At 42.5% G+C, this 12,344-nt stretch overlaps 1 protein-coding gene across 1 annotated transcript in view; it reads right to left on the bottom strand.

Moving 5' to 3' along the window:
* ldlrad4b (low density lipoprotein receptor class A domain containing 4b) overlaps nt 1-10,960 on the bottom strand; it is a 46,702-nt gene extending 35,742 nt beyond the window's left edge. The window contains exon 1 of the mRNA XM_015000461.2: nt 10,360-10,960. Within this exon, the coding sequence (XP_014855947.1) occupies nt 10,360-10,453 (94 nt within the window). The 5' untranslated portion in view covers nt 10,454-10,960. The remainder of the gene's footprint in view (nt 1-10,359) is intronic.
* Nucleotides 10,961-12,344: the final 1,384 nt, after the last annotated feature.

Consider the following 12,344-nt stretch of genomic DNA (forward strand, 5'->3'; position numbering starts at 1 on the left):
TGACCTCAGGAGACACTTTAAAAACAACACTAATCCCTGGTTCATTGGCTGAATGTTGCTGCAGACTCTGCTGGAGTCCAACAGCGGACATGTGATCCAGCTCCTTGATATTTAACCACACCGGTTCACGTTTGTGGTCTACTACGGGAGGAAAACTATCCCGACGGTAGTCGGTGAAGTCACCGTTCAGAATCCACACCCACTGCAGACACGGGTGTTTGTGATCCGCTGGGTTAATCTGGCTGACAGATGGGGCAGGCCGTGGGTAAGCAGAGGGTAAGCAGGGGCCATGTACTGTAATAGTGCTGGGACGGGCACTGGGCCGGGCCAAGCCGGATGCTGTGACTATGACCTATATTAATAATTTACACACAGGATCTCCATGCTGCTCAGACTGGGAGCCCTAATTATCATTAGCAACACTAGCCAGAAGACACACATGTAAGCCTCCAGGAAGCTGTCACAGAGGGACAAACCCTTTGCCGTCCCTTTCCTCGTCAAGATGTCCCACGCAAAACGACAGAGGAACTGCTACAAAATCTACAACTTCCTTTTACTCAGTGATCAATTATTTCCATGACAACCAGCTTCAGGGTGAACACTAAACTTGTTCCCCACATAACTTTCAAGTCGACATGATTACATAATCACACAGACTGAAAACAGTCAGTTTACCAGGGGCTGCTTTCAGGTGTGGATGCATCTGCAACCAGTGCACCAGTCTGTATTTTTGGTGCTGTGTTGGTATACCGAGTATTCAGTGTCAGCACCTTTAACCCTGATGTTCTTTCCAAACATAATGCCGATCCGTAACACTTTGTACAACAAGCATCAGATGCACTTGCCAAGAGGGGAGGAAGAAGCAAAGACTGAGGTGGAAAGAAAGAAATGCTGCGTTATGGTTGGGGGTTGGGAGTCAGCACAGCAGGCTAGACTAGACCAGACAGCCTCTTATCTTCCTGACCCCCGTCTGAGTCTGTGTATGCATGTGTCCAACAGTGTGTCCCCCTATCCCCAAGCCAGACAATAGGGAAGGCCCTGTGCCTGATTGGGGTCAGCTGGTGGCTGCCGAAGGGTGGAGGAGGAGGCGGTGGTAGCAGAGGGAGATGGGGGTGGGAGGTACATATCAGACACCACTGTCTGACTTGTGTGTCTGGACTTGGACGATGACAGACTTAAAAAACACACACACACACACACACACACACACACACACACACACACACACACACACACACACACACACACACACACACACACACACACACACACACACACACACACACACACACACACACACACACAGACAGACAGACAGACAGACAGACAGACAGACAGACAGACAGACAGACAGACAGCCATCTGAATTGCTAATGAACAGAGAGGAGCGACTAGACAACAACAAGGCTGTGGTTTCTCTTCCTGTCTCCCACATTTGTCCTGAGCCACTTGACTCCCTGCCGTGTGGTTAAACTGGGTCAAATTCTGAAACAAATATATATTAGTGAGATTAATAACTACTCCAGTGCCTTTCTGTGGTTACTGCAGCATACCAACAGAGCGGAATTTATATCTTAGACAATCCCTTTCAGGTTTCAACCAGCTGACCCAAACTGTCAGCCTATGATCAAAGACATCTGGATAGGATGTTTAAGAGTAACCCAAGAACTTCCAAGGGTCAAGCATGCATTTCTCTACAAAATACTACAACCAGCGTTTCACTGAGAAGGAACACTTGTAATGAGCTCAGCAGATGTGTAGTTCCACCAGGTGTTTGCTAATTGCTGCTGGCTAGTCTTAAGGAGCTTACTGGGGGAGTTCTAGAAGAGGGGGTGGTGCTCTGTGAGGTGGAAGATTGGAAACTTGGAAATTGCAGCTCTGAGGAGGAGCTTTGTCCTTAAAGGAGGTGCTAGGTCCATCCAGGCGTTTTGCACAGCTGAATGGTTGCCATGGAGATGATAGAATTTCTTAAACATGCATAAAAGAATTAAGCCAACAATCCTGGCATATTTTTGGTGAGGGAATAAAATTATAACATTATGTAAATCTTAAAAATTGGCTGTTTTAAAAACATTTAAAACATTTTCTTTCCCCTTCACAATCATGTTAGTCTACCACAAAATATACCAACTAAAGTTAAAGTTTGTTGTACTGTGGCATAATGTGAAAAGGTTTAAGGGGTATGAACACTTGTGCAAGGCGCTCTGTTCTCACTATTAAGAAGTTGCTAAACCATCGGTCTTTCTGTCCGAGTCCACTCACCCATATCGGGCTATTTGACTGTAAAGGACTCATGCAAAACATTTCCTTGGAAGTGATATGAAAATGGTTGGCTTTTGGTGCCTCTCTAAATTTTTTAAATTCTGCTTAAAACACTCGAGGTCCTGTACTGCTGTAATCACAGAGGCTTCCGAACCGTCCCCACCCCAGCGCCATGCCACTGGAATCTTTTCCATGTAAGCCCCCTAAAATCCAAGGAAAACCCTTCTAACCACTTGAAGAGACATGCTGTTATTCCTCTGTCTGGGTGTTCCAGCTCACATAAACAAACAGATTAACAGAAATGTGACAAACAGCGGGTGGTGCAGCATTTTTTTATTTATTTTTTTATCATTTGGAGCTTGCATTGTTTCATACGATGCACCATTAGTAATTTCAAAGCACGGAGGTTCGCCGAGGCTAATAAACACGCCAACCATTTCATTTGTCTGAATGCTGGGAAAAACTAATCAACAACAAGCAGGGGTGGGGGTGGGGGGAGCTGCCTTTGTACTGTCTGCCAGCATGTCTGCAGAGCAGCATCTTGTTTGACTGTAATAGCTCCAATCCAGGCCCACAAACATGGAGTCAGAAGAAAGGAGCTCTTTAACATCTCAGACAGTCCAACTGTGTGTAAATAGATGCTGACCGAGACATCAGACCTCTACACTCCCTCTACCCCCCCAACTTCCACCACCACCACCATCCTCCTCCAACAGCCATCAGTGTCGTTCTCGTCCTTGACGGATGGGCATGTCCTCAAACACACTACAAATACAAATCTGTCCCAGTCCCAAGGGCATTTTGGGAACTCAGGGAGTAGGTCTGGGCCATGGCTGAGAGTGTGTTGGGGGTGCAAAATCTAGACACAAAGGGAGTCCCAGCAGACAGTGATGACACTGGAGTGCTGAGCAGAGAGACCAGAGCTAACCAAGTGCAATTTCTTACATTGAATAGAGTTTAAGCATTGACTAAAGTTAGCCTGAATGGAAAAGTGAGAGTAGGTAAGCTCTGGTGGGGTTCAGAGCTGCCAGGGGTGTCACATCCAGTTCACAAAACACCAACTGACACAGTACACAATATAGGAACGTCAAGTTTCTTCCTCTACATTTTTTGGAAAGCCAAACACCTGTATGAAAACACCACATAAGCATCGGCAGTGTTTATACAAGTCGACCAGTTATTCACAAAACAGAAAAAACTTGAAAATATCTACTTGAATTAAATCTAATGTAGTAGAACTGTACTGTAGAATCTGTGTTATATTGAACCATGATTGCAATATCACAATTCTAGGGGTCAGCTTGGATTATTTGGTAGGGTATCACACTTTTATGTTTGCCAGTTGGATATGCTATCTGCTCATACCTCATGTTAGTGGCTGATACCCTAAAGCTCATACAGAGAAGTGGGGATGCTGAGTCATGTTAAAGAAAGAAAACAATCATTAAAATGAGGGTTAATTACTATTTCAGTAATATTTTTTTCTCCAATTGTGCATCCCTAGGATTGAGGTATACGGAGCCCCCCAGGGGACATTGGGAATTTTTTTTCTTTTGCGTTCCCTCGCAAAACTTTTGCGTTCCCTCGCAATACTTTTGCGTTCCCTCGCAAAAGGTTTTGCGTTCCCTCGCAAAACTTTTGCGTTCCCTCGCAATAATCTACTGATAAGTTCATGCGGCATAATTGATACTATAAGCCTTTTTTACGGTGGAAGCCGTACTTTCTGCTTTAATACAAGCTTATAAGGTTTTTCAATGGACTATTGAGTTATTATCGCGGGGTAATAAGTCATCTGATTGTGTCTCTATTGTGTTCGTGTCTGAATGGTTTAAAGGGCTGCTTTCTGTGCCGTTCCATCTGAGCCTTAACAGACATAAACATGCAGTAAATAAATCGATTTTCAATCAGTTTTTTGCACCAAAGCGTTAATAATAATAAACACGTTTTCACTGAGGCTCTATAAGAGCAATATGAATGAAATAAGTAATTATTGATATGACAGGAGCAGCGGCTTTGACACCTGGTGGTGGGCGTGTCGATGTGGGAGTGACTGTCATGAAGTATGAATGGGAAGGTGACGTTGCTGGCTCGGTGTGTGAGGCAGCGGGTGAGCTGGGGGGTCAGTCCTCGCAAAGTTTGGAGCATAATAAAAATTTAAAAAATCGATAATTGTGACAGAACAAAGAAGAGGTTAGGAGTTGATTGATACACGGACAGATGAGATTCCCCAAGTTAATCCAGTGCGGCCGTCTACCACCATTAGTTTGCTGTGTTTTATAATAATAAAACGTGTTTATTATTATTAACGCTTTGGTGCAAAAAACTGATTGAAAATCGATTTATTTACTGCATGTTTATGTCTGTTAAGGCTCAGATGGAACGGCACAGAAAGCAGCCCTTTAAACCATTCAGACACGAACACAATAGAGACACAATCAGATGACTTATTACCCCGCGATAATAACTCAATAGTCCATTGAAAAACCTTATAAGCTTGTATTAAAGCAGAAAGTACGGCTTCCACCGTAAAAAAGGCTTATAGTATCAATTATGCCGCATGAACTGATCAGTAGATTATTGCGAGGGAACGCAAAAGTTTTGCGAGGGAACGCAAAAGGTTTTGCGAGGGAACGCAAAAGTATTGCGAGGGAACGCAAAAGGTTTTGCGAGGGAACGCAAAAGGTTTTGCGAGGGAACGCAAAAGTATTGCGAGGGAACGCAAAAGTTTTGCGAGGGAACGCAAAAGTTTTGCGAGGGAACGCAAAAGAAAAAAAATTCCCCATGTCCCCTGGGGGGCTCCGTAGAGGTATACAAATATTTATCTTTTTTTTGTGCTTTTTTTTTTCTTTTTTTTTCAAAAGAAATTACAGTTTCAACCAGCAAAAACTTTTCATCACTGTTCCTGTGACTCCAGATAAACTACAAGAGACTAGAGTTTTCTCTATCTGTATGGAGCATAGAATAACACAGTACTGCCCCCTCCCCACCTGTTGCTGCAAACTGCCGGTCAATTGGCTCACAGAAGACTCCCAAATAACAGTTTTAGTCCAAAACAACACGGACTAGAACCTAGAAAAAGGCTTTACCCAACTCAGACTATTGGGAACTACTACTACTAACATTTGTTGTGTGTTTATTCTATTATTTGCATTAGTTTATAAGATAAAACAATGACAACTAAATTGAATTAAAAATATTGTTAGAATCAAAATATTGTAATTTTTTTTGTAACAGTGTGTAAAATATTTGCTTTGAATAAGAAAAATTTAACCATGTTAATAATTTTTGTTTGAAACTTTTCTTTAAATACTGTGAAATAATGGATTTTTTTTCAATTCATCTGGTATTTCCAGCATTTAGGTCTTCATTCAGTCAGAATCTGATCCCATCCAATATACAATAAGCCCAAAGTTTTCAAACATAACAGTAAAAACTAAATATTGATTTTACTCAAGTTAGAACGAAACAACTGTCACAAACTCTTTCTGTAAATAATCTCCCCGTCTTGAACATGTTTGTAGAAAAAAAAAAAAAAGAATAAAAAGTCACAACTTCCTCAGGCCAACAGTGTGACTCTATGTAACCCCTGAGGACCCAGAAATGTGGAACTGCGCACCACTACATCCTGATGTTTAACAAGGAACTCCTTATTGCTCAAATTTTATGAACTGCCAACTCATTGCAACAAGCCGTCCGCTCAGGAGATGTGGTGGATTATTTAAGGCTCCAGAGAGACCCACCAAATATGTGCAGAAATCCCCGTGTCTTCAAATTACTTACAAGAGAAAGGAAATTTTTTTTCTGCAAAAAAACAAACAAAAAAAAAAGTCAAAAGCTTCCCTTCACAAAAGGTGCAAAACTTTCCATTCATACCCAAAGTCATAATGAACTTCTCTTAAACAAAAGCTTATCTTAGCTTTAATTAATAATGAAACTGAATAAAAACTTGAAAAGTTACTTTTGTAAACGCACCAAATCAACCCAAACCACAGAGCAAGAATGTTCTCAGAGTACTGAAATGTAGCTTTCTGGCAGGAAACTACAGTAATAAATAGCTCAGGCTGTATGTATCTGGATGGAAATGTCTTATAATACCTCACTGAGTTTCAGGTGGATAATCTGATTGCTGCAGACTTAATGGTTCCATTTGCAGACACAAAGACAGTCATACGTCTAAGGAAAAAAAAAAAAAAAAGGCTACCAGGACGCAGGGGGTGAAGGGTGACGTGTTTACTATAACGCCTAAAGAGATGATGCTGGAAAAAGTTTGAAATATGATTTGGTAGACTGCACAATATATTGTTAATTTATCATTAGCGTAACATGCATATAACAAAGGACTGCTAGCGCTGCAGTAACTGCTAGCTAATTATTCAAGTATTTGGCAATCAGCCCCACTGTGCAATAATAGATGTTGTGTTTGTTGTTGAGATATAGATTTTGAACTGGTGAAGTCATTAAAGAATTATAACCAAGTGGTTTTATTGCCAAAACAACAATAAAACTCTTGTTTTTGAGATGAATTTTTTTTTTTTTCCAGTAGCAAGATAGACAACTCCTTACCTGGACTCTATGTATCCGATAACAGCATACCTACAAGTTACATCAAATCAAATCTAAAACTTTTTAAGACCTTTAAACTAAATTTAAGACCAAAAAAACATAAATATTGGAGATGGATGGGAGATCCTACTGTATTACAGTCAAGCAAAACAAAAGCAGTGACACTTCTGGGTTCTGTTTGTGGCCTTTGGCTGCAGCTTTGTGCTTCTCATGCTGCATGAGGTTGGTGGGCAACAGAGCCAGTAATGAAACCTCATCCAGCCAACTAGCAATAAATTTACACTTTTGCCAAAAATGTATAAAAGCTAGCTATGTACCTAGCAAGGGTATATTAGCAGTTAGTTAGTGGTAGTCTGAAGTAACCGAATCTTTATACAATGTTTCGCCTCATAGAAAAGTCCTGTGAGAAAAACAACTACGCACAATACAGAAGATTAAATTGTCACGTGAGGACAAAATGTATGACCTGTGATTAACTATTTCAGGCCAACTTACGTTTTAAGAATGCAAGACATTTTAGATACACAAATTCAAGACTTTCTAAGGATACTCAGACACCCTGAATAAACCCAAAGAAAGAAGATAAACACTAATTATTTACCACACAAGTCATATGACTGCAACACTCACCAACATTACTACTGTATGTGTCATACTTCAGTAATATCAATGATATAAAAATATTACTGAGTGCTTTTACTTTTTATTTTAAGAAGATGTGAGAGCATTGTTACTTTCCTCACTAAAAAATAGTCACAGTCTGAACTAGTGGTGCACAGATAAATCAGCCCCAATTTCCTTCATTTTGGGTGACCGACCGATACATAAATGTGAAGCCACTGCCAACTCAGCAACTTTCTTGCTATATTTAGCAACATTTCAAACAAACAAAAAAAAATTATAATAAAAAGAAAAAAATCAATGTTGGACAAAATTTCCATCTGCAGGCTTATTGATCATCATCAGATTTATAACTGATCTTCAATCAGAAAGAAAACTACAATCGGTGCACCCCTAGTTCCCTAGTTGTTTTCCACACAGAAAATGAACCCGTCATAACTGTTGACAATATGGTTTGGGTTTTACCACGCAGGACATTTAAACTGAATAAGTGGCTCACTTCAACCTGTTGAGCTGCACAACTCTGCTGCAAACTTTCTCCACCCAGAGCATTGAGTCAAATCCTACATTTTCCTGAATGTCAGTTTACTTTTCCCTCCATCCCAGAGTCCACCAGGATCCACATTACAAAACAACCCTGCTGCACTGTGTTGAATGTGACATTGCCTGATGGAAATGAAAGGGGCAATTTGCATTAGCTTTAAGTGAAACGCCCTCACAGCATTTCCCTGCAGGGTAACAGAAAGACAAGGCTGTAGAGTCACACAAGGCGATAGAATCAATTCTAGATTAAATGGCTTCAGAGTGGAAAATGTTTGCAGAACACGGGCTTGTAAACTCACCCTGTGGGCACCGGATGTTCACAAAACACAGCAGCCGGGCATCTAGTTAAAAGCCTTCCCCCCCATCTGACGAGTGAGTGCAAGTTAACAGCAGAGAAAGCGCGCCTACAACTGTTCCGACTTCGAGGCTCCATTACGTTACAACTACAATAAGAACGTAGCAACAGCGAGGGGAAGAACACTTGTTAAAGGGTTCCTGCCTTTCAAATCCTACATGAAAATCCCAACGTGTGGGACGGGGTTCGGTTCCTGGCCGTGACACGCCGTCTGAGCTGTGATCCTTCTGTGTTTGAGGTCTCTTTCAATTCCCCTCTTGTCGAAATAAAAGAGGGAACGCACAAGCAAGACGGCTCACTCTGGTTTAAAGGAAGGAAGAGAAAAAAAGGGAGGGAGGAAAGAAGAAAAGGAAAAAAAAGGAGAGAAGAGCCTGACTGTAGCTCTTTTCTTTAGCCAGATAAATCATCAAAGCATGAGCTGCATTATTCAGCCCTGCAGAGTCTGCATGACAACACAGCCGACAAACAAGAGCTCTTTTCAAACCAGACGGCCACTACAGTAGGGCAGAGCTATTTCCAACCACTTGTGAATGGAGCTCCCTCCGACTAGTGAGACGTTGGGGACGAGCAAACTTAGTGAAAAATCAGCCGCCTGTCGTTTATCTCTGAGAACACACACACACACACGCACGCGTGTGTTAACCCAAAATGCTGCAGGGTTTGCTTTTCTGTTTCATGTTGGCACAGTAGTCAATCAGCACAATCTTCATGAACCTCCCATCCTCCCATCCATCCATCCCTTGGTGAGCTAATTAGGCGCCCTGTTGTATCACATAGTCCAAGCCCGGCTATGTGTATTTTTCCTGGCTAGCATCACCGTGGAGCCACAGAATAGTGGAACACCGTCCTTTCTACCACACACACACACACACACACACACACACACACACACACACACACACACACACACACAAGTAAGCAAACACACTTCTTGGTTACAATGTGGCGTCAGCACAACCACACTCAGCTGCCAGATCTAAATCTAATATCCTGTGTTCATCTCATGTTGCCCAGCTCTGGCCTCAGCACCTATGGAAATTACACATCACAGTAACTCTGTCCGTCTGTCTGTCTGTAGACTGTCAGTGGGTCTGTCTGTCTGTCTGTCTGTCTGTCTGTCTGTCAGTAAGTACATACGCCTGTCTGGCTTAGGAGGTGTCTGTGCCTCTCTGTTTATATCTTTGTCGGTACTTGTCTGGCTGACTGGTTATGAATCCACCCGCCTTGTCTGCTCTGTCTGCTATGTGGTCCTCTACTGTTTGTTTGTCTTTGTCTGTCAGTGGATCTGCCACACTGCCAACAAATACCCCCATCCCATGGCTGTCTGTCTGTCTGTCTGTCTGTCCCCTGTATTGCTAGCAGCCCTGTCTGCTCTCCTAAACGCCCCTGCCTCGGCCATAAAGAGGAACATCTGCAGTGGATCAAGCAGGCAGCCAGCAGCAGGGCAGAGCTGATAATGATAGTTTCTCTCTGGGCTACTCGGGAGAGCAGACAGACATAACATACCATTCCAGCGTTTCCTGTCTGTGCTGACAGGCAAACTATTTAACCCTCTGTGGTCATTCCTCCTCAGCATATGCGCTGCTGCTTGGAGGACAAGGAATACTTCTAGAAAACTACAATAAAACTATAGCAACTCGTTAAAGTAACCCCGAATGTTAAGTTACGGAACTATTTCAACCATAAGCCAGCTATTACATGTTTAGAGCCTTTATTTTTCGAAAGCGTCTTTAATATAGCAGACAATGTCACTTTCGTTGAAATACACGCATTGAAAACCGTAGGTTTGCATGAAGTTAGCGAAAAGTTTGCTCCAGACAGCGTAAACAAACTGGAGCTCCTTAAAGAGGACTTATAGGTTTAATGAGAGGAATTTTCAACCCACCGTGTAGCTGTTAAAGATTAAGTCTAACATGTTGTCCTTCTGTGGCTACACAAAACGCATTAAGCACTAAAGTCTCTCGGCAGCTTTTTAAGGTCAGGAGACCGTGAGAGGAGCAGCGAATGTTACTCACATATCTCCATTCCCTGTGGTTGGGAAGCGGTGCAGTTGCAGGAGCAGGTGACATTGGAGTTGCCAGGGCCGCCAGGGGCCGTTACGTTTTGCATGGGGCTGGGCAGACCGGGACACCGCTCCGGGGAGAGAGCCGCCGCCACCTCCGCCGCCGCCGTCGGGACAACCCGACGGAGAAACAACAGGAGGAAAAACTTCCAGGCAGCGGCAGCACGCAGTCTGCCGCTACGAGTAAACTCCCCCGACAGCCTTCGCACTTAGTGTCACACGTCTCGTCTCACGCCATGTTTCTTCCAGGGCGGCTCAGACGGAGAATTGGAGCTAAAATACGGGTTCGAGCCATCGCTTAACGCATTCTGGCAACAGCTCTTCTTTCCCTTCCTCCGCTGCTGAGGGCAGCTGTCCTTCCTCTGTTAGTGCGGAGCAGACACAGAGGGTTTTGGCCCCGCCCACAACAGACAGATTTTCACTGGGGCCAATCACATTTCTGCAAGGGAGGGACTCAATGGCTCAGAAGCCGCTACCTTCAAGTACTGAAAAGAAGTCAGAATTTTGACATAGTTGAGAAAAAGCATTCCTAAACAAAAAATAAAATAAAATCACTGCAGCATGACTCATTATGGCATAGAATTTTTTTTTTTACATTTATTTTTCATGTTTGCTTAGGTGATGAAAGATATATTTAAATAATAACTATTTAAGCAGAAATTGGTTGTTTAATAAAGTCTAGGCTTGTGTGACAACCTGGCATGCTCGAATACTATTATTGTCGCAACGTTCATACAATTATAACCCAATATCAAAAGCACCCCAATGTGTGCTGCTGACATTCATCACTACACTATGCAGTAATGCGTGAAGAGTACGTGAAAGCACCACCAGGGTAACGCTAGTTCTCCTGAGGATGTCTGGGTGAAGGGGCATGTTTGTGTGCCTTAGCCATTTTTTTTTTCTTTTTTTTTTTTTTTTTTTCAAAAGTGTAAGTATTTGTATTGGTGTGAGTGTGTGTCAGTGCTTGGGGTTGTGGGAAGGTTGACCTGACACAGAAAACCGGCAGACGGCCGGGTCACAACTGACAATGGCTGTGTGAGAGCAGAACAGGGGAGATGAGGAGGGGGAAGGAGAACTAGTTGGTCTGGTGTGTTATTTAGAGAGGGTGGGGAGAGCGTTTCAAGTTTCAATCCCTTGTTACAGCAGACCACAGCCAATGGAGATGCTTGTTTTAGGGATCTAACCTTGAGGTGACCCCCTCTGGCCCCCACCAGTGCTGGTCTTGCGGTTCAGTGGCACATGTGCAGCTGAGAGGGAAGAATCTTCACCAAAACACAGTCCCTGCTAATGTAACCAAACAAATAAGCACAACTCTGAACCAAAAATATTTAAACTCAATCATCAATCTGGAGTTTGCAGTCTGAAAAAAAATTAAAAAAAAATAAAAAAATAGGTCAGCCATATCTGCAGAAAGGCTCTGGATCAAAGTACCCAAACTACAATCCAGAGAAAACATGAAGAGCTGTCAAAGAGTTCGACCAATGGAATAACATAATATTCTCACCAACATCAACCTTAAAATCAAACATGGCTGCCATGCATTTGAAATGATTTATTTCTGCACTAAAAATAAATCAGTTATCAACTCGTCTGGTAGTTTATGTATTTTTACTCAACTATATTGACACCTTCCTATCGCGAGCATGTTTCGGGTTTGAATGCAAAACTTGCTGAGATTAAATTTGGTTTTAGATTGCAATTCTCTCAGTAATTAGAAAATCACAGTTTTCATCTTCTTTTAAATGAATCAATCCAAACATTGAAACATGGTGGTGGAACATCATCCTGAGGTCATGTTCTTCATAGCGGAGACTGAGAAAGATGACCAGTGCAAATCATAAGTAAATTCTTAAATGAGACCTGTTGGAGTCTCCCAGACATTTTAGACTTTGATACGGCTTTATGCTTCAGTAGAACAATGACCATAAGAATATA

This window comes from Poecilia mexicana, unplaced genomic scaffold (assembly GCF_051168715.1).
Source record: "Poecilia mexicana isolate PSO_F unplaced genomic scaffold, ASM5116871v1 scaffold_6, whole genome shotgun sequence".
NCBI classification, from domain to species: domain Eukaryota; kingdom Metazoa; phylum Chordata; class Actinopteri; order Cyprinodontiformes; family Poeciliidae; genus Poecilia; species Poecilia mexicana.